General features: G+C 38.1%; 2 protein-coding genes across 2 annotated transcripts in view; one reads left to right on the top strand and one right to left on the bottom strand.

Moving 5' to 3' along the window:
• fam184b (family with sequence similarity 184 member B) overlaps window positions 1-10,892 on the top strand; it is a 41,734-nt gene extending 30,842 nt beyond the window's left edge. Inside the window, exons 10-19 of the mRNA XM_056265064.1 lie at window positions 264-381; window positions 456-638; window positions 954-1,170; window positions 5,838-5,968; window positions 6,059-6,222; window positions 7,516-7,680; window positions 8,167-8,275; window positions 8,367-8,471; window positions 8,604-8,857; window positions 10,207-10,892. Of these exons, the coding sequence (XP_056121039.1) occupies window positions 264-381; window positions 456-638; window positions 954-1,170; window positions 5,838-5,968; window positions 6,059-6,222; window positions 7,516-7,680; window positions 8,167-8,275; window positions 8,367-8,471; window positions 8,604-8,857; window positions 10,207-10,297 (1,537 nt within the window). The 3' untranslated portion in view covers window positions 10,298-10,892. The remainder of the gene's footprint in view (window positions 1-263; window positions 382-455; window positions 639-953; window positions 1,171-5,837; window positions 5,969-6,058; window positions 6,223-7,515; window positions 7,681-8,166; window positions 8,276-8,366; window positions 8,472-8,603; window positions 8,858-10,206) is intronic.
• On the bottom strand, window positions 10,875-19,920 carry haspin (histone H3 associated protein kinase). The gene is made up of 18 exons (XM_056265063.1): window positions 19,838-19,920; window positions 18,963-19,141; window positions 18,749-18,853; window positions 18,256-18,426; window positions 18,076-18,163; window positions 17,353-17,954; window positions 16,253-17,045; window positions 15,281-15,455; window positions 14,900-15,060; window positions 14,141-14,326; window positions 13,858-13,943; window positions 13,707-13,769; window positions 13,438-13,529; window positions 13,276-13,355; window positions 12,443-12,531; window positions 12,201-12,343; window positions 11,319-11,421; window positions 10,875-11,217 (listed from the first exon to the last, which is right to left on the bottom strand). The coding sequence occupies exons 2-18, from the start codon at window positions 19,127-19,129 to the stop codon at window positions 11,013-11,015; spliced, it is 3,309 nt and encodes a 1,102-aa protein (XP_056121038.1). The 5' UTR covers window positions 19,130-19,141; window positions 19,838-19,920; the 3' UTR covers window positions 10,875-11,012.
• Between the last annotated feature and the right edge of the window lie 710 nt (window positions 19,921-20,630).

The raw sequence follows: 20,630 nt of genomic DNA, 5'->3' as shown, positions 1-20,630 counted from the left end.
CGTCAGAGAAGCTTGTCAGTGAGTGGAGACACTCTCACGCTTAAGCAATGCCAGGTAAAAATGACTTCAATGTCTCGTTGTGTGTGGGAGAGAGAGCAGGAGAAAAAGACAGAGCGCGCGGTCTACAGATCAGTGGTTTTTAAAACTGTTTGATGCCAAGGACCTCCAGAATATAGAAAATCACTTTTTTGTTAGGACTACACCACTGGTAGAGGGTGTAGTTTTATTTATTAGAATATGTGTGTGTTTGTGTGTGTGTGTAGGCTACAGTTTGAGAAGCAGTTCTCTGATCAGATCGTGGAACTGAAGAGAGAAAGAGAAGAAGAGATCAGAAAGCTGAACCAACAGTGGCAACACAAAGTAGAAGAACTGCAGACACAGGTAACACACAATGTTAGTTTCCTCAGACGGTCAGACCCATCATACACACATTCTTTTTCCATCTCTCTGTGTAGTTGGAGGAGAGGAGAGCACTCTCTGAGAAGTTGGAAGGAGAGAGAGAGAGACGTTACGCCAATGGAGAGATGGAAAGAATGAAGCAGGAGATCCAAAAGACAAGAGATATGAACAGTTCACTCAGATCTCAGCTTCACTCCACCATTCAAGAGAAAGAGAGACTGATAAGGCAGCAGTTACAGGTGCGTATACACTAGTGATGTCAGGATATTAAAATATTTCTCATGATTAATAATATAATTATCATCATTATTATAACAGAGATTTACGTTAAAGGGGTTTCCATTCATTGGAACACAAAAGAGGATGTTTTGAAAAATGCCTAGGTTTTTTTTCTTCTTCTTCTGTATAATAAAAAGTAAATGGGGTCTAATGATGTTAGGGTCCATTGACTGATATTGTGTGGACAAAAACAGTTGGAATTATGGCACACACAACTGTGGAAAGAACTCTTCATGTTGTTAATTTTGTGTTGTCTTTGTATCTGTGTACTGTAGGTGGTAAAAGAGGAAGATGAGGATGAGGAGGATGGAAAGGCTACAGGAGAGAGGGAAGAGGAGAGGGAGAAGTGGAGGTGGCGTGAACGAGAGGAGGAGTTGTTGCGTGTGGAGAGGTTAAATCACCAGCGTGCTCTTCAGGCCCTGGAAACACAAGCCAATGAAGAACTTCAGTCAGAGAGACAACGCTTACTCACTCAGCACAAACTACAGCTGGGTAAGCATCACACCTCATACAGAATGTTTTTTGCAAACCTCAAAGTTACATTTTTGGTATAAAACGTGAAAAAGAGTGAAGTCTATAGAAAGAGAGAGTCTATCACACCAAAGGGACAAGAACCATTTTTTTATATATATATATATATATATATCAAGCAAAACAGTACCTATTGTCCTAAAGCTCTGGTTCTGGTTCTCATTCAGGGAGCTGGTACCCACTTATCAGACCACAGAGGGGGCCTCAAGATGGCTTGAAATTATTTAAAATAAGACAAAACAAAGTTTAAAATAAGCAAAAACAGCTAAAAAAAATCTAGATGTAAGCTGAAATCATATTTCTTATTTTCATTTGTTCTCTTAAAGGGATACTCCACTTTTTTTGGAAATAGGCTCATTTTACAACTCCCCCAGAGTTAAACTGTTGAGTTTTACCGTTTTTGAATCCATTCAGCCGATCTCCGGTTCTGGCGGTACCACTTTTAGCATAGCTTAGCATACATCATTGAAGTGGACAAGACAATTCGCCTTTGGCTAAGCCACACCCTAGAATGCAGATTGACCAATCACAGCGCAGCCAAGAACGAGCTCCCAGAGAGGTCCGACACTTTTTCACAGCGCTCCATTGACTTTAACACAGGCGTCTCATATTTTTGGTCTCGGCAGGCTATTACCGTCGTAGTTTTATCAAAAAATATGGTTAAACGTTGTGCCTGGGGCATTTGTAACACAGATACGCGTTTCCCAGAGAGGTTGGAGGGGGGTGTCCGTTTTTTTCCCTTTACAAAACCGAAGTCAAATCCTGACAAGACTGTCGTCTAGCACACGCTGCTAATAAATACAACGTTATACTCGCGTAGTCCGTTTGCTTTGTAATAACGATTATAGAAGTGAATAGAGACCTACCCAGCTCTGCATGAACAGTGTTGCTCCTTGATATTGTTAGTCCCAGCCTCCGTCTCGATTAGTAGGATATGCGGTGATTCATTTTTTGACTGTGACCGGTACGTTATGCTTTTGCCTCTATTTGAATGCCTTGTTGTTCCTTGCGTTTCACCTGTATGTCGTAAATATAGCCTTCGAACGTATATTGCAGCCCCTTTTGCCTACTTCTATCGGACACTTTATTTGCTGCTTTATAAAAGTTTGATCAAATTTCAGCAGGAAGAGCTGTCACAGCATAAGCCATGTTGATACCAGAGCCCAGATGAAGTTTGTTTGTCGGACGTAGCAACAGTAACTAAGGGGGACAGGGCTTAGCCAAAGGCGAATTAGCATTTCTAAAAAAAAAAAATGACCAAAGAGTTTCGATATTTTTCCTATTTAATGCTTGACTCTTCTGTAGTTACATCGTGCACTAAGACCGACGGAAAATGTAAAGTTGCGATTTTCTAGGCTGATATGGCTAGGAACTATACTCTCATTCCTGCGTAATAATCAAGAAACTTTACTGCCGTACCATGAGTGCAGCAGGCGTAATGATATGACGCAGCGCCTGAAAATAGGCTACCTTCCGTCAACACAACGGAACTATTTTCAGGCGCTGCGTCATATCATTACGCCTGCTGCTCTCATTGTACGGCAGTAAAGTTTCTTGATGCCTTATCAGGCAATAACTTTGTAGGCAGCGTTTGCACATGAAGGTGCCTCACTAAATTTGATTTTGGACCGATTTCTGAGGCAGCGTAGAGAATGGAAAACACAGGATTATGGCATATAATAGGCAGTGAAGGATACATCTATGCTGCCTTTAATAATCGATCAGATGCATCTCAGAAGACATGAAGGCTACGTTCAGGCTACGTTCAGACTGTCAGTCCAAATCCGATTATTTGTATATCCGATTGGAATTTCATCTAAAATTATTGACGTCCACACTGTGTATCGCAACTGTTCAGATCCAATTTGTGTGTCCATGCCGCCCTTTTATTTTCTGGAATATCTGCATTTCTATGGCAATGCCGTTGCGTTGGTAGGAAACATGACAATGGCTACGTCCGAAAATTTAGGCTGCTGACTTGTTGCCTCGCTACCCTATCATGCAATGACTTTGCAGGCAGCGTCTGCGCATGAAGGTACCTTACGAAACTGATTTCAGACAGACTTCTGAGGCAGCGTAACGGTTTAATGATTTACAGCTAAATAGAGCGAGCTTTGGTGAAAACTAAGTGAATATTTAATTACTACAATAGTAGTTTCTCGCTAGAAATGACATCATAAGTGGAAAACGTTGATCAAAACTGTACATTTACGCAGACACTGATGACCAGCCGCAACTTTCAGACACCATCTTTATTTTTCTAGCTCAACTGTCACAGAATGGAAAGCACAGGATTGTGGTATATCAAAGGCAGTGAAGGATACATCTATGCTGCCTTCAAAAACCGATCAGATGAAGGTATCTCAGGAGACATGAAGTGAAGCTAACATTGGATTCGGACATGCCTTGATGCCTTCAGACCTTGGAATGCGTCTTCCTAAGGCAGCATTTATCTGTTTTCGGACGCAGCCAATGTGTAGCCGCCGCTCTCGACTACTGCGTCTTATGAGGCAGAGGCAGAACCGGAGGAGGCTGGTATGCACAGCTTTTTTCTGTGCTGTCGTCTCCGCCGGTTTAAAAACATGTCTCCATTATATTGTAATTTTCCGTTTGTCCGGCACTTTGCAACAACACAGCATTGTTTTGGCAGCGTATTTCAGCATGTTTCCTATAACAACGTCTGACGTTTACATTTTACGTGGCGTGAGAAAGTCACATAAACCACACGAAATCTGATCAGAATTCCCAGAAACGGATTCCCAGAAACACGATTTGAATAGGATTTCAAACCACATATGGATTGAAAGCTTGAAATGGATTTGTAAAAAATCATTTCATTTTTGTTTTTGCTGTTCATTGTTTTTATGCTGTATATACTGTATATATATAGATATATATAGATATTTGGACTGACAGTCTGAACGTAGCCTATGTGACTTTGATTGTGGCATGTTGTTGGTGCCAAACAAGCTGGTCTGAGTATTTCAGAAACTGATCTACTTGGATTTTCACCCACAACCATATCTAGAGTTTACAGAGAATGGTCTGAAAAAGAGAAAGCGGCAGTTCTGTGGCTGAAGATGCCTTGTTGATGCCAGAGGTCAAGTGTAGATCAATGACCAGGTCAATGAGGTCAATGGCCAGACTGGTTTGAGCTGATAGAAAGGCAACAGTAACTTAATCGCTCGTTACAACCGAGGTATGCAGTATCTCTGAACATGTTGAACCTTGAAGCAGATGGCTACAGTAGCAGAAGACCAAACCGGGTGCCACTCCTGTCAGTTAAGAACAGGAAACTGATGCTACAGTTTGCACTGACTCCCCAAAACTGGAGAAGAGAAGATTGAAAAACGTTGCCTGGTCTGATGGGCCTTGATTCCTGCTGCAACATTCAGAATCCATCCTGCCTTGTATCAACGGTTCAGGCTGCTGGTGTAATGATGTAGGGGATATTTTCTTGCCACACTTTGGGCCCGTTAGTATTAAGCTTTCATTTGAATTAATTAATTGAGCATCGTTTAAACGCCACAGCCAACCTGAGTATTGTTGCTGACTATGTCCAGCCCTGAATGACCACAGTGTACCATCTTCTGATGGCTACTTCCAGCAGGATAATGTGCCATGTCACAAAGCTCAAATCATCTCAAACTGGTTTCTTGAGCATCACACTGAATTCACTATACTCAAATGGCCTCCACAGTCACCAGATCTCAATCCCATAGAGCACCTTTCGGATGTGGTGGAATAGGAGTATGAAAATAAGAGCAGCTCTGTTTGTATAGTAGAAATACCAGAAATATATTTGTGGGCCTTCAAATATTGTCTTTGACTCTGGCAGGCCTTGGAGTCAAAAAGGTTGAGGACCACTGGCTTCCTATTGTCTAACACAACTCACATGGACAAAATATCACAAAATGACAGATACTGCATATTTTTCGCTACATACAGCTATTCAGAAACATATTAGAATTAAATTAGCATGGCTCACCAATGAAGAAAAGCACAGATGTGCTATAATTTATCATATGTGTACATTTTGGCAGTGTAGTTTTTGTCAAGATTTGGCAGTCCATGATAAACTTGAAATTTGAATGTTTAGCAAAAGCAAATCTTTTGACTTGTGGCATTTAATTTACATTTTTGTTGTATCAAAGGTTTTATTTTATTTTTTTATACGGATATTATCCAACTCCTCCTTTAGCCTTATCTGCTATCATTAGGACATGAAAATGAATGTTAATTAAAGGACTAAAATGGAGCATGATAAATGGAAAGTGCAGGCAGAAAAGAAAAGCATGATATTTTGGTATATTTGGTATATTTTGGGATATTTGGTTTATTCATATTATGCTGATAATATTCCCATAGCTCTAATTTACCAGAGTATATGTGAATGTTAATTAGAAAATGATGTGCCTGTAAACAACAACAAAACTGCTGTCGTATTGTGAAAGGTTTATAAAACAAATTTGTGTGAAAAATAATATTATTCCTTAAAATTAATTGATGATCATGCATTGCATTTTGCACAACAGCGACATCTAGTGCCACGACTCCTAAAGTAGAGCAAAGGACCTTTGTAAGCATGTCTGATCTATTGTACCTATCGTGTGTGTGTGTGTGTGTAGACAAGCAGAAGGCAGAGCTGACCCAGCAGCACACAGAGTGGGTGAGACAGGTCACCCAGAGACACATGCAGCAGATCGAAGACCTTCAGAACGAAATACACACACACACACAAATGATGGCCCTGCAGCAGGTACACACACAACCCAAACAGACACACACACACAATTACACTGTCTCAAGGGATGCATCACTTCTCTCTCTCCCTGTCTCCTTCTCACAGGATCTGAAGCAGCAAAACCGCTTACAGTCACTAGAGAGACAGCTGGATGAGAAGAGCAGCGAGGTTCAGGAGCTAAAGAGAGAGAACGAAGATCTGAAAGAACGGATAAGCGCAATAAGTGCACAAAGAGAGGAACAAGATGACCACAATCATAAACACAAGAGGTCAGTAACCAAGATGACAACAAGCAAAATTACACACAGAGGGTCAGTAACTAGATGACCTCAAACACGCACACAGACAGGAGGTCAATAACAAGATGACCACAAGCATACTCACACAGCAGTCAGTGATGAGAACTGATTGTTGCCTGTCTGCAAAAAATCTTGTCCACATAACTGCTTATTTATTCCCATTTCCACTGAAAATGGATTTGGAACTATTCTATACATTTTACACTACAGAAAATCATCTCTTTTACAAAGTTCAGCTAAAGATAAAAATGATGTCATTCAAAAACTGATAAGACTTCCGTTCATCTTCCGTTGACCATGTATGTGCGTTGATCAATGTTCATATGTGAATAAAAGCTTTAATTCATCATATAAAGCGATTGAGTCTCTTCAGAAGACTTGGATTAAAACTATCGATTCATTTGGATTTCTTTAACAATGTATTTATGAAACATCAAAATATTAGTGGAATGGCCATTCAATGGAGGGACAGAAATCACTCAGGTTTAATTAAAAGTATCTTAACTTGTGTTTCAAAGATGAACAAAAGTTTGATGGGTTTGGAAAAATATGATGACAGAATTTTCATTGTTGGGTAAACTATCCCTTTGAACCTGCTGGTGTCAAACCTGGAAACACTAACATGAATGTCCTCATCAAGTAATGTTTTCTGAAGAATAACAACTTGGCCTGGCAAGACTAGCAAAAAACTTGAAGTGTGGGATGCAGAGATAAGATCTGCATTCCGTAGATCTTGTTGATGTGTACGTCGCTTTGCACAGTGGCTCCGGGCAGTTTCTGTCCGTTATCCCGTTATTATCTCAAATAACATGATTTTATTTAATGAAATGCCATGTTGAATTGATTTAGAGGAATTTTATTTGAAATCTATTTAATAACTACTGGCTGTTGCATCAAACGCATATTGTCATGGCATAAATAAGCTGAATTAAATTACCTGGATTTAAACCTGATTTCAAAACTCGAAGGACTTGTAAATAAAGTTCGTAGGCAGGGTATGTGCTGTAGTAACACTTACATCATTGTTCGCTCAGCCGGTTATGAGAGTTTGCAGATCTGCCAGCTGAGCACCTGCTCTACCCACAAACACCTGCACGTTTTGGGTGGAAAAGTGATTTTAAATAGAACAAAGATGCATGAACGACCAAATGACCAACTTCATTTTTTCGTGATATTTAGGGGTGCGTAAATCTAATATCTGATATAGCTCTGCGTGCAAAGCAGAAAATGTGTGACGTTGATGTATTTGTATCTGACATGCAGTTTCCCAGAGGAACGAGATGCAGCTGGAGAAGCGGATGGGTCTGATCACAGGAATAACGTGGAGAGTGTAAAGAGAGAGCACAGAATGGAGATCCAGACCATAATATCAGACTTCAGCACCGCCCAAACACGACTACAGGCCCGCATAGTTGCCTTGGAAACAGAGTACTTACTCCTCCCACATCAATAATGCAAAACGCAAACCACACTTACATACAGAATTAACCCAAGCAAGACAATATATGACGATGGCTCACGACTAGGATTTTCTACAGATTTCTACAGAATTGGAGTGTTTGTCAAAGTTTCACACATCCTCTGCACCTTTAATGCTAATATATTAAATATAATGGCTAATTTGATAATAATTTTAGCTATACAATTGTAGTACCTGTCCATTTAACACATTTTACTATATTTTACCACGCCTAACACTGTATCACATTACAGACTCATTGCTGATGTGAAAAAGTGCTGCAAATACAGTACTAATATAAATACAAGGTTCTGTTCAAATGATTAATATTATCTATATTAGAATGTCTAAAACACAGTTGTATTCAAGGCCATATATTTAATATATTAATGTTGTTGTTGCGTTTATTTAATCTTTGTATGTCTGTTTTGTGTGCTTGTATTTTATGTTTGTAGGTTGAGAGAAAGGGAAGAAAGAGGAAAGAGAAGAGTAGAAGACCTGCACACCATTGCTAAACTACAGGACAAGCTAAGCGAGAGAGACCAACTCATCAAAAGTCTAGTGGTTAGACACGCATGTACACATGGGAGACACAGGATACTCATACTCTTGTGTCTCTTCATCTCTCTTGAATTCATTTCTCTTTCTATTTCAGGAGGACCTCCACCAGCTATCCCAGCATCCAACTCTCAGCAGCGATGAAATATTGAAGCCTTATGACTCCAGGACACAAGCACGAACCCTCACACCTACTATGAAGGTAGCACACATACACACTGCTCCAAACCCCACACAACACTGAATTTCAAAAAAACAATTCATCAAGTATCATATAATAACTGAGAGAGGATGTTTATTGAAGCTTCAGATTTAATCTGTCTTCTGTATATAGAAAAAGGTGGTTGAGGAAACTAGCATCCCGAACCTCTGCTCATACAATGGGGGGTCACCCAAGGCCAAATGCTCACCAGTTGAGCGTGGATTACCCAGTGTGGAACAGAGCGGGCGAGGGACCCCCCTAACAAGGACACACACCCCCACCTCCCCTCATGCTGAACACAGAGCCTCTATCAGACACAGCCGCCCACCTTCACAAGAAGTGCGACATCAGCCCCAGCTTAAAATGAACTACAACCAGCACATCAGGTAATCTCCCGCATACCAGCAGTCCTAGATCTAACCAGCCAATCCTGAACGTAATCTCCTTTGCTTTTTAAAAACCCTTTTGAGGTAGATTAATACATATCTCAACATTTTGTTCTTAATGAGAATTATTAATGGCTATTTAATTTCATGAAAATACCAAATGCATAAATGTGATGAATAATATGCAATTATGTTCTCATTTATCCAGTGACCTACATTGCATTCAAAATATACATTTCATCAGTTCAGTTCATACATTCACCAGGTTTCGAACTCATGACCTCAGCGTTGTTAGCACCATGCCTTGCTGTTTGAGCTACAGGAACGGCATAGTTAAACAGTTGCTTTTATTCAGTTAAAAATCCTCAGTATGTAGTGCCTTTTCTATTGCAAGGAAAATCACCTCATATTGCATGTACAACATGCATTGAAATTGCATACAAAATCATATTTTTAATTCAAAACCGGTTTTTATTGTTAACTAAAACTATTTAAAAAAAATCATTTTTGTCAACCAAAATAAAGCTAAAAACATAATATTACTAAAACTTAGGTAACACTTTATTTAATGGTGACGTAGTTACGTTACTATATGTACATAGTAGTAACAGTAGATAATGCATAATTACAAGACACTAAACCAAAACCTAACTCTATAGTAAGTACATGTAGTTAATTAATATTACTCAGTACTTACAATGTGACATCACCTTAAAATAGTGTAACCAAAACTTAATATAATATTAATATACTATAAATATGCCAAAATGATCAAATACTTTGTTTTAGAGTCTCTATTTAATTTGTATGCCTTTTGTATAATGCAAGTAGCAGCATTGAACTTTTCCACAGTAAAAAAAGTGAACTTACCAACCATTATAAAACAAAAGTATGGAATAGGTAACTACAGTACATTGGCAAAAATATGCAGTACACAACAGCAGTAACTTACAATAAAAAATACTTGTAAAGCAATCATTAATCTTAGATCATGTTAATTTTAACATTTACAAATACATAATTAAAATCCAAAGTTGTTATTTAATGGACCCAAGCTGACATGAACTAACAATGATCTGTTGTGTTTTTATTAACTAACGTTAACGAAGAATAATAAACACTGTAACAAATTTGTTGCATTGTTAGTTAATAGTAATACATTAACTTGCGTTAACTAATGGTAACTTATTGTAAACCAAATACACAAATGTTAAAAATTAGGTGCATACATTATAACCTAGTCTTGATGTAAAAAACAAACAACCTTTTCCTGGTTCAGTATTAAAACCTTTTTTCTACCAAGATGTCATATCTATATTTCTAGTTCTAATCTTGTGCTTGTGTTTCAGGACTCCTGCTGAGCAGAGGGTTATTGAAACAGGGCCTGATGGACAAGACCCTCAAAAACAGGAGTGGTTCACCAAATATTTCTCTTTTTGAGGTCCCACTGAACATTTGGCTGTATCTGTCCCAACATATTGAGAACAGGATCACCAAAGTCTCCTTTTCTGCATAATTACACTCAACTGCAAGCTAAACACCAAATAAGCTTTTCTACAGGACACATCTCACTATTATCCTGTTTAACCTGTTTAACAAAATGCAGCACACAGACCCAATGTCTTAAATTGTTGCAAAAATAAAGAGATTATGCATTCGGTCATAAACATTGAAGGACTACAGGACACTACGGTCAGAGTGGACATATCAAAGATCTGAAAGAAGAGAATGTTCCTGTGTAGAGGCTTCCTCCATTGATGCTTCACGTGTGGTCTCTCCCAGCAAAAGGATGATATCAAGGTCTAAAGGGAAAAAGATGAACAGTTCTGCACCAAATCCTACATGGACCTCTATTAATTAATAAAATGAACTGCCAAGTTTGGATTGCTGGAAATATGGTGTGGAATGTTGCGACTTTTCTTAAACAAAAAGAGAATGCAAGAACAGCTGGGTTCGCCATACTATGCCAAAACTCTAACCATCTCAAGATAATTAACGAGTATCAATAAATTACATATTTTTGTTTTTTAAATTGCATGATAGGCCATTTTCTTTATTTGTTTTTAATATCCTTTTTTATAGAACATTTTACGTGCCCTGGACTGGTAAATCTAAATATACAGGTCTATATATTGTGTTAATTAAAACAAAAGTTTCACTGAAAGAATGTGCAGTTCATTAGAGCTTCTGTAGCTGATGGATAATTCAGGATCTCCGACTGGAACGATTTGAGGCCACTTTTTAGTGTCCTTTGCTGGTTGGACTTGGCTTTGTTCTTGTAGTTCATACTCAAAAGCTTATCAGCCAGATAGTGCAGCCACAACACATTGGAATGGGGATTATAAATGGACCAGCAGTTACTGAGAAACAGAGAATGAAAAAAGAACAATGAGAATCATCAATCCTTCATTTAGAATGAAAGAATTTTAAATATCTTTCTGTCTGAGGCTGAAGCACACACTTGTTTTCTTTCTTCATTAGGCGGTAGACGTCAAACTGGTAATCTCCCTGTCCCATAAACAACTCTTCATCAGAAGAGATATCACATGACACCGTCAGTCCATCTGAGAGAGAGAAAAGTGTTCAAGCACTTATTTTCCAATTCACGTGTGTCAGTTTTACTACATTTTCAACTCTTGTACCAAGAGTAAACTTTGCTAATTTTGACTAAATTAAACTTTCTCCTAAAGGATACAAGCATACATTTTCAACCAGCTTTGTATTGTTACAATGACCGTAGTACGTTCACGGATAATCCTACAAATGTGTACTCTCTCTCTCCGTGTTACAGAGTCACAAAGACATTGTTTATTTGTCGGCAAGTCCGACATGCAGGTAACATGAAGAAAAAGTACATATTGCTTGTTTAAATATACAACCAGTACCAACATTGCAACAGTACAAAGCTGGTTATAAAATTGTCGAATTTGTCCTTCACTAATGGCTAGCTAGTTTGGGACCAAATATTGATTTGTAGTTAATTTATGGGAAATGTAAGTTTATTTTGATCATTTTTCTTGGAATGGTTGGGATGGTTTAGCTTTACAAATGCAAATCAACAACATTTATAAAAATAAAATAAAAAGTTAAAGACTCATTTAAGATTCAAACTGTTCATTGAATCTCAAAATAATGTATGATTTTAATTGTTAGATGAGTTGCAGTTGAGAAGGTCACCATTTTAAGAGTAAGGCTGGGGGAATACATGCTAAATTAATTGAATGTTGGATAATAGTTAATAAACATGGGATTTGCAACACCAGCATCTTAAAAACTACATTTATGAGACTGAAAAATATTTGTGCCAAAAGGAGTTAGAGAAAGAGTTCTGCATTGGACTGACCGATCTCCAGACGTGAGAGCGAGTAGTCAATAATATTGACATGAACCCCTCGAGTCTCTATGGAATGCACCGTTCCATTAAGAATGAACTCATTGTGCTTGTGCTTGACATTCTTCACCAGGATGTTCCCCCAATGAAGATCTCTGAAACATCAGCACACACCACTTGCATCAGCTTACACTGACAGCATATACAGAAATTTGTATGCATCTACATTTAAATTTCAGCTTCAAACTTGTTACCTGTGTTCAAAGCACAGGGCTTGCTCAGCAACAGCCAAAGCTGCGGTGACTTGATGAAGAACACTCTTGGCCTGGGCCATGGAGGTTAGCTGCAATGGTACACACAAACAAACTTTTAAGTTGTCATAATGATACAATATAGCTCAAAGTATATTATGGACAATCACTTCTAATAAACAGGTTGAGATATTAAAGTAATTCTTAAAGGGATAGTTCACCCAAAAAGGAAAATTGTTATCGTTTACCTTGTACCGTTCCAAACCGTACGATTTTTGTTGTTCTTCAAAACACAAATTTATGCCAGTCCACCAAAACTTTTTTGAACAAAGTTCATAAAGATATTGTAAACTAAATCCAAATTAAATGAACATTTTAATGCAAGTCCTCCGAAGAGACATGAAGACTTTAGGGTTAAGAAATAAGGTTAAGCTTCAGTTTACCATATTTGATGTGCTCTGCATATGTTTGTTGATCAAAAGTTATTGTGTCTCTTCAAAAGATTTGGTTTAAATTACTCGATTCATATGAATTTCTTTTATTATCCTTTTTGAACTTTTGGTGCAATGAACTTTCACTGGTGGTTTCATTAAAAATATCTTAATTTGTGTTTCAAAAATGAAACCAAGTTATATGAGTGACAGAATGTAGATTTTTTGGTGAAATAACTCAAAATCAATTCAAGTTAAGGCATACAATGACAAAAGCATCAGCGAGGTCAGTCACTAAAGTGAAGGGGCCTGAATTCACACCAAAGATGTTCAGTGGACTTCAGGCTTTATAGAATACCTGGAATAGACAAACCTGTATAAATATGGAAACCTGTACGCAAGTACCTTTCCATTCATGTTCTCTAGATCACTCCCTCCAAACTCAAACTCCAGGATTAAAAACAGCTGCTCATCATCAAAGAAATCTGTGCCAACAGAAGCAATTCATTAATGGTCACTAAATATAAAACTATTTAAAGACATAAATTGTTCACACATTTAGCTTACCAGGTCTGTCATTCTCTGATCCCTTCTGACGGTCAAACTTGTCCCAGGCTTTGAGCAGAGCTTCAGGGTAACGTCCACGGACACAATGTAAACTAAAAAGTAAACGAATCGTTCACCCAAGGTAAAATTATAGAAAAACGATTTCTTTCTAAACAAAATGTCCTTCTTTATATGTGTATTCTTAGAAATGTAACATGCAAACTTCCAATCACCTCATTTTACACTTATATAAGCTATATAAAAAATAAAAATAAAGAGTAGAAGCATACTTGTTGAGCCCAATGAAACCATCTGTCTTGTTAATCTCCTTTAGGTTAAGGCTGCTCAGCTCTCTGTAGGAACATTGAAGATATGTTGAATATTTACACGCCATTCATTCAAATGTATAACATATTTGTTGAGATATGCCAGAGATCCTACTTGGAAATGATGATTTCATGGAGGATTTCACAAAATGTTTTCTGGTGTTCACCGTTGACCTGCTGACTGCCTTCTACTGGGATGATCTATGGAAATTACATTTAAACATCATTTTTGTATGTTTACGAAATAATTCTGCTTACAATTCAGTGACTAAACATCTATTTACATATATAGATACACAGAAGTTCAAAATGTATTTTAAATATATTGTGTGTTTGCATTAAGTCACCCTGTGATGTGTAAGACAATGAAATTGTATATGGATAAATTGAGCACATACTTTGAGAGCAACGGTCTCATTGGAATCGTTTATAGTTGAGAAGACCTCTCCAAATGTCCCTTCGCCAATCTTGTTACAGTGCTTCATGCGAGCTGGAGGGATACAGTCACTAAAGGAAAGTGGGCCGCTCTGCTGACATTCCTGATACACTTTTTCTGCATCGCTGATATCCTCATCATATGATGTCTGGAACACAAAGGCAGAGTAAAAAATGGGAGAAAAGAGACATCACAGAGATCAGCTGTAATAGAGAAATAACTGGAATAAAGAGACTTATTAAAAATCTGAGAAAGTAACTGAAAAAAAAAAAGCATTAAAAATTATATTATATTGCAGACCGTACATTATTCTATTATACTTGTAACACTTAAAGCAATAGTTCACTTCAAAATGAAAATTCTGTCATCAAGTTGTTTAAAACTTATGAATTTCTTTCTTTCTGCTGAACACAAAAGAAGATATTTTGAAGAATGTCGGTAACCAAACAGTTGATGGACCCCATTGACTTCCATAGGAAAAAAAAAATACTATGGAGGTCAATGGGGCCCATCAACTGTTTGGTTACCGACATTCTTCAAAATATCTTCTTTTGTGTTCAGCAGAAAGAAAGAAATTCATAAGTTTTAAACAACTTGATGACAGAATTTTCATTTTCTCTCTTTTTCTCTCACGAATCTGACTTTTTCTTAGAATTGCAAGATTATATCTCATAATTATGAGGAAAAAAAGAGGAGTGAATATATATCTCTGTGTCTTTACCATGGGGGTGTTCATGGTGGACCGGAGCATGCGTAAAGGTGTGACTCTGGATGGTGTGAAGAGAGGGGAAGCAAACAGGTCTAAACTAGTGGTGTCAGCTGGAAAACCAGAGCCTGGGGACTTCAGATGAGACTGTACCAAGCGCCGAGGGGTCGGAAATGCTGCAGTACACACATTTATACACAACATTTTAGGAAAGGTGACAAGAACTTTAGGCCATTTTACATGCTTTCTGAGGTAACAGAACAAAGGTGGCACTAAAAATCAACCATCATGTACCATTCTCAATTATGCAAACCCTGGGCAGTTTGGTATATGAATCAAAGACCTTTTGTTTGTGTCTACTGGCTTATTATCTGGTCTGCTACAGTAAACACATACCAGTTTTCTTCTTATGTAGGGACAGTGCTGCCTTTAGTCGGCCCCAGGAGTGTGTCGTGAGTGTGTCAGGAGTGAAGTTGGCCAGGATGGAGGAGAGATTCATTTGCGCCATTCTGATAGGCGTCACAGCCAGACCAATCCCACTGGTGCCCTGCAGCCAGCCACATGTTGTTTCCTGCATGAACGCACAAAAAAAAGACAAGCAGCTGAAACATTTGGTTACAATTAATGGTTTTTGCAAAACAATGGCATTTTCCTTCCCCCTGAAAAATAACACCCTGGAGAATTGGAAGTCAAAATACTTTGATTTCATTTACTAAATACAAACTGAAGATATCCAAATGAGGCCGTAAACACACACACACCCCCCGTGGTGTAGGGGTGACTTTGCATTCTACATACTAATAAAAACACTGAATCTCAAAGAGGTAGCGCATATTTCTGGGTAGTCAGATGTTGGTCTGGGATAAATAAATAAATTTAGCTTATTGTAATAATAATAATAATAATGCCCATATAAATATTCATAAAATAAGATAAGAGACATATAAGATTAATTAAGTTGACAAAAATTGCATAAAGCTACGATAACAAAATTAATATGGGTCTGTAGGCTTAACATATTAATTTAGTGTGATTACCATAATATTATGAAATAATCATTATTTTTTTAAAAAAGGAATACTAAAAATACATTCCTCTTGACCATGCATACATTTTGTAATAAAGATTTGAAATAAGCAATTCCAAATTGAATTACAGATGGGATACAAGAACATATGAGTAAATGGTTTAAGTACGAAAAAATAACTCAATCGTAAAGTGGATTGCTGTGAACTATATTCCAGTGAAAGACAATGATACGTAAATAAACAGTTTTAATTCTCAAAAAATGTGAGAAAATGAATATTGTAAAAGTAAATATTATAGCAAAATAATAAGCACATGAATGTATTCTTGACAATAACTGACCGCTGCATAAGTGTCTGCTCCAGCAGATAACATGCTGCACCCAGAACTGTAGTCTCCAGACACAGCCTTTGTTCGTCCTTCCTTTTTCCTCCGTTTTTCATTGAACTCTCCAGTACCCCTCTTTGACCAGCGGCTGACATTCAGTCCACTCACACAAACTTTACGACCGGTCCCAGTACCAGCACCTGTGCGTTCTTTAAGCACAGCAGGCGGTCGTGTTTTGCTATGAGGTGCAGAGGCAGGTGGAGAGACTGGAGGTGGTTGGAATGATGCAGACAAGTGTCGAACAACCGCTTCAGCATTACTGGGAGTCCTGTGATTTATTGGACTGTTTGGGATATAATTCCCTGTCCCCTTAAAAGGTGGAGAGGTGGCAATTTCCCTGCGACTGATGGGGAGCCTGTGTGGCGAGTCAGTGCAGGGAGCTTTTGTTGCCCCCTGGTGGACAAAATGATACGCACCCAAGTCAAGACGGGGAATGCAGACAGTGAGGGAAGATAACAGACATTCAGCTTTAAGACGGTCAAGAAGGGACATATTTGAGCCAATCGCTTCAGTTGAAGAAGAAGTGTTAAGAGACTTCGAAGAGGAGATATAGAGGGACAGTTTGGATAGTGAAGAGCAGCTGGATGAAGCAGTTACAAAGTTTTGGCTGTTCTGTCTAGTTGCCATGGAGGACTCCAAACAGTTTGAGGCAATCTTCTTTTCCCGTTTCCTGCTGCAGCTTTGCAACGACAGATGGTCTGAGACATCGATTCTTTTGAGCGCCAAGTCTACATCCACTGTGCGACATCTATATCAACATAAACAGACAGAAATGAATTGGCACTTTTTATTCAAATAAAAACGTGACAATTTGTACATACACTAGCAGTCGAAGTTTTGAACACACCAACTCATGATTCTTTATGATTAGGTTATTATTATTACAACTACTAGGGACAGCTTAATGTTACGTAACAAATTGCTGAGAAACACACTCAAAAATGGTTTCAAAACTTTTGGCTAGTGATGAAAACATTTGATGTAAAAAAAACATTCATAAATCACCAATAGGTTTTTTTTTCTCCTCTCTCTGTAAATTAGCAGCCATTACTCACCTCTCCTTTAGGTCCTCTGCTAAGGATTCTAGGTGTGACGGTGTTAACACGCATCCAAAACCTCTGCTTGCCTGTGCAGACGTGGCGTCTGCTTCAGATCCTTCATTTCTCTGATCCCTCTCTCCATACCCAGCTCTCTCTTCCACAACTGCATCCTCTTCTTCACCCTCCGCTCTCTCTCCAGAAGAGATGTCTGGGTTTGGGAGCTGCTGACTTGTCTTCTCTCGTGCGGTGTGGTCACACGCTTTAACGTTCTTCAAACTATGAGCACTGTTGTTGTTTTCAGTAGGTTGGTGAAGTTCATCAAAGCTGAGGGAGGAGATCTCACTGATGGAGGGCTCTGGTAAGTTCTGGAGCTTTCTGCAGACCAGTGATGGGGTGCTGGACAGCAGGGGACGTTTACTCGGAAGCTGCTGGTCATCACTATCATTGAAAGAGACCTCAGCCAGAGTCGCACGGTTCTGTGTGCGTTTGCGGTTCTTGTTAGCAGCATGATTATTTGAGTCATGGTGTTCCATGTAGAACGGCTTCTTGCGCTTCTTTTGGGAAAACACAGGGAGGAAATCATCTGAGGAATTTAGCGTGCGGTGAACAGCAACAGACTAGGTGAAAAGAGAAGAAGGGGAGAAGCAAGAACACCGATTTTGACAATGACAATCCATCAACATTTTCTCATGTTACACACACAAAAAAACAATAATAACAATAAATACTGTTACTTACAATTTGCTTAGTTCGCATGGGTGGTGCTGGTCTTTTGCGATGAGTGACAAACCTGCCCAGATGGGGAGGGTCTAACACTTTCTTGGAACTACAGAGATACAAAGCATTTCACTGATCCGGACTCAAGCAACAGTTACGACATTCTGATTTTGTTTTTACAAAACGTATAATAAAACTTACCCAGGACGTTTATCAGCAGACGTTTTTGCATGGCCTTTCTTCGTCGTAAAGGACTCATCGTCATTTTCACTGCTGTTGCTGAGTATTAATTGTTTATATATTTTAGCCTTCTTTTTTGTTTGAGTCTTTCTCACAGCTGTAGTCCTTACTGGTTTTGCATTTGTCTTCTTTCTGCAGAGAAACAGGCATACAGAACAGTGAAGGAAAAGATAACTGTTCAGTTCATTTTTAATGGGTTTTAGAATCTTCTAAATAAGTCAAATAAGATTAGGGGTTAAATTCAAGTAACATTAAAACTGTGCTTCAAAAAAGATACAAATAAATAATGGAATTTTGCAGTTCTGTAATGTTAGCCTAATTCATTAAACATCATTGGAAGTTGACAACTTTGCAGTCAAATAACATTCTCTGTGAGGACATTTCATTTTTTCCACGCAAAGTGAGTAAAATATGTGTTCTGGTGTGGCATTATGTCCCAGTCGTGAGTCCTGACCTGAATGGTGAGGTTGGTGCATAGTTTTCCTCATCACTCATGTTCTCCTTTATGGCAGTCATGCCTTTGCTCTTAGCAGGGCGAGAGGCTGTTTCTCTTCTTCTCCTTAGAACAGAGAAAGGAATGATAAACTGGTGTGGATAATAACAGCTTCACTATAAAAAAAAGTCAAACCACAGTTTTGAAATTGAATAAGTGGGTGAGCATGTTTTACCGTTTCTTGGGCTGTGTCTCCTCTGGTATGGACTGATCTGATGAAGGAGTGCTTGAAAAAGAGAAAGCTGCTTTCTTCAGGTCAGGGGAGAACCAAGGCTCCACCTTTCGCATCCGTTTACTGTATGTCTTGATAAACACCGGCCCATTTTTTCCTCTTGCGTTCATCTTGGATCTTTACTAGAGTGTAGAATTAAAATATTATTATTATATAAGAATGGAGAACCAACATAACTCTTTTTTGAACCTGTAACTCAAACAGTAGAGCAAATGATAGCAACGGCAAGGTCATGGTTTTAAACGAAACCCCTTTGCCATGCTAATGAGCATATTCTTGTGAAGACAACAAAGTGTTTCATTTGTAAAACTTCATTAAGAATGTTTAAGTTTCCCAGTCCATAACCTCTGAAAAATCTGTATTTGCATCTTGTATTTTATTGTATTTTTGATGTTACTGGACAATAATATTTACAGATGGAGATGCATCTCTTAATGTCAATAAAAATTTAATTAACATCTCTTAATGTCAATAAACATGTAAGTAGCATTATTTGACTGCCTACAAGAGATGTTTTAGACTTATGTGTTTAGTACATTTCCTAGATAATTGTATATGAATCTGCGTATTATTCCAAAAATCTCCTGACATAGTTTGAATAACGTTACTGATATAAAAAAAACATTAACAACCAAAACAAGTAGACAATAAACATGAAAACTGTCACTGTTCTCGATTCTCGAAAACACTAAAAGTAGCGTTAACACGAAATCGACTGAATACACGGACAAACCAGTAGCAGCTAACGATATAACTTACAGGAAACCAATGCGCATATTTTAAAAATAAAAAAGCGTTATGTTGACAACTGAATTTACCTCGATGTGTTATCGACATGCAGATCCCTTCTCGAGACTACTTAATAACTCAATAATTAAAAAATAGTCTTCTATTACAGAAACAATGAACAGTACCAATAATCACCATGATAATAAACCGCTCGCATTCAAACTGAAAAGAGTCGCTGATTGGGTTTTCATCTTCTTCGTGTTTAATGGCCGCTCACTCCTTTGGAACATGACCGCCACCTACTGGCCATGTACTGTACATTGGCACCTGTTGCGCCAGATCGGTTTCTTTGCTTGTAGTGTTTTGTAAAACGGAAGGACACAAGAAAAACCCTACTCATTTCTGAGGATGATGCAGATCCCTTCTCGAGACTACTTAATAACTCAATAATTACAAAATAAAAAGTCTTCTATTACAGAAACAATGAACAGCTACATCATGTGATCGATTTATTCTGTGATGAATTTAGAATATTTTATGTGTTATTTTTTTATTCTGGAAATGCACTGAGCCCAAGACAAATTTCCCTAAGGGGACAATAAAAAAGTATAAACTAAACTGATGTACAACTAGTTGCTGAGACGAGTGACGACAGACACTACTCTCATTCCTACTTCATATCCTATCACAAGTTATGAAATTATATCAACTTATATATATTTTTCAAAACAATCATGTTGCAATTTCAAACCATCTATTTTGATAGTCATTTCAACAGAGTTGTGTCTCAGGGGATGCTCCCTTGTGAGGTTTATTTGTTTGTTTGTTTGTTTGTTTGTTTATTTTTTACAATATGGTCTTTTACAAAATGGTCCATGATGC

The sequence above is a fragment of the Rhinichthys klamathensis genome, unplaced genomic scaffold, assembly GCF_029890125.1.
Source record: "Rhinichthys klamathensis goyatoka isolate OS25496 unplaced genomic scaffold, OSU_Roscu_1.1 h1tg000229l_1, whole genome shotgun sequence".
NCBI classification, from domain to species: domain Eukaryota; kingdom Metazoa; phylum Chordata; class Actinopteri; order Cypriniformes; family Leuciscidae; genus Rhinichthys; species Rhinichthys klamathensis.
The sequence above is the reverse complement of the archived record's forward strand: the minus strand, read 5'-3'. Positions and strand labels throughout refer to the sequence as shown.

Excerpts from the sequence above, each read along its gene's own strand:
- haspin (XM_056265063.1), bottom strand. The coding sequence starts at position 19,129 with ATGAACGCAAGAGGAAAAAATGGGCCGGTGTTTATCAAGACATACAGT. Across the intron at positions 17,955-18,075 it reads CCATGCGAACTAAGCAAATT|TCTGTTGCTGTTCACCGCAC; the intron begins GTAAGTAACAGT and ends CTTTTCACCTAG. Across the intron at positions 14,327-14,899 it reads CCACCATGAACACCCCCATG|ACATCATATGATGAGGATAT; the intron begins GTAAAGACACAG and ends TTTGTGTTCCAG.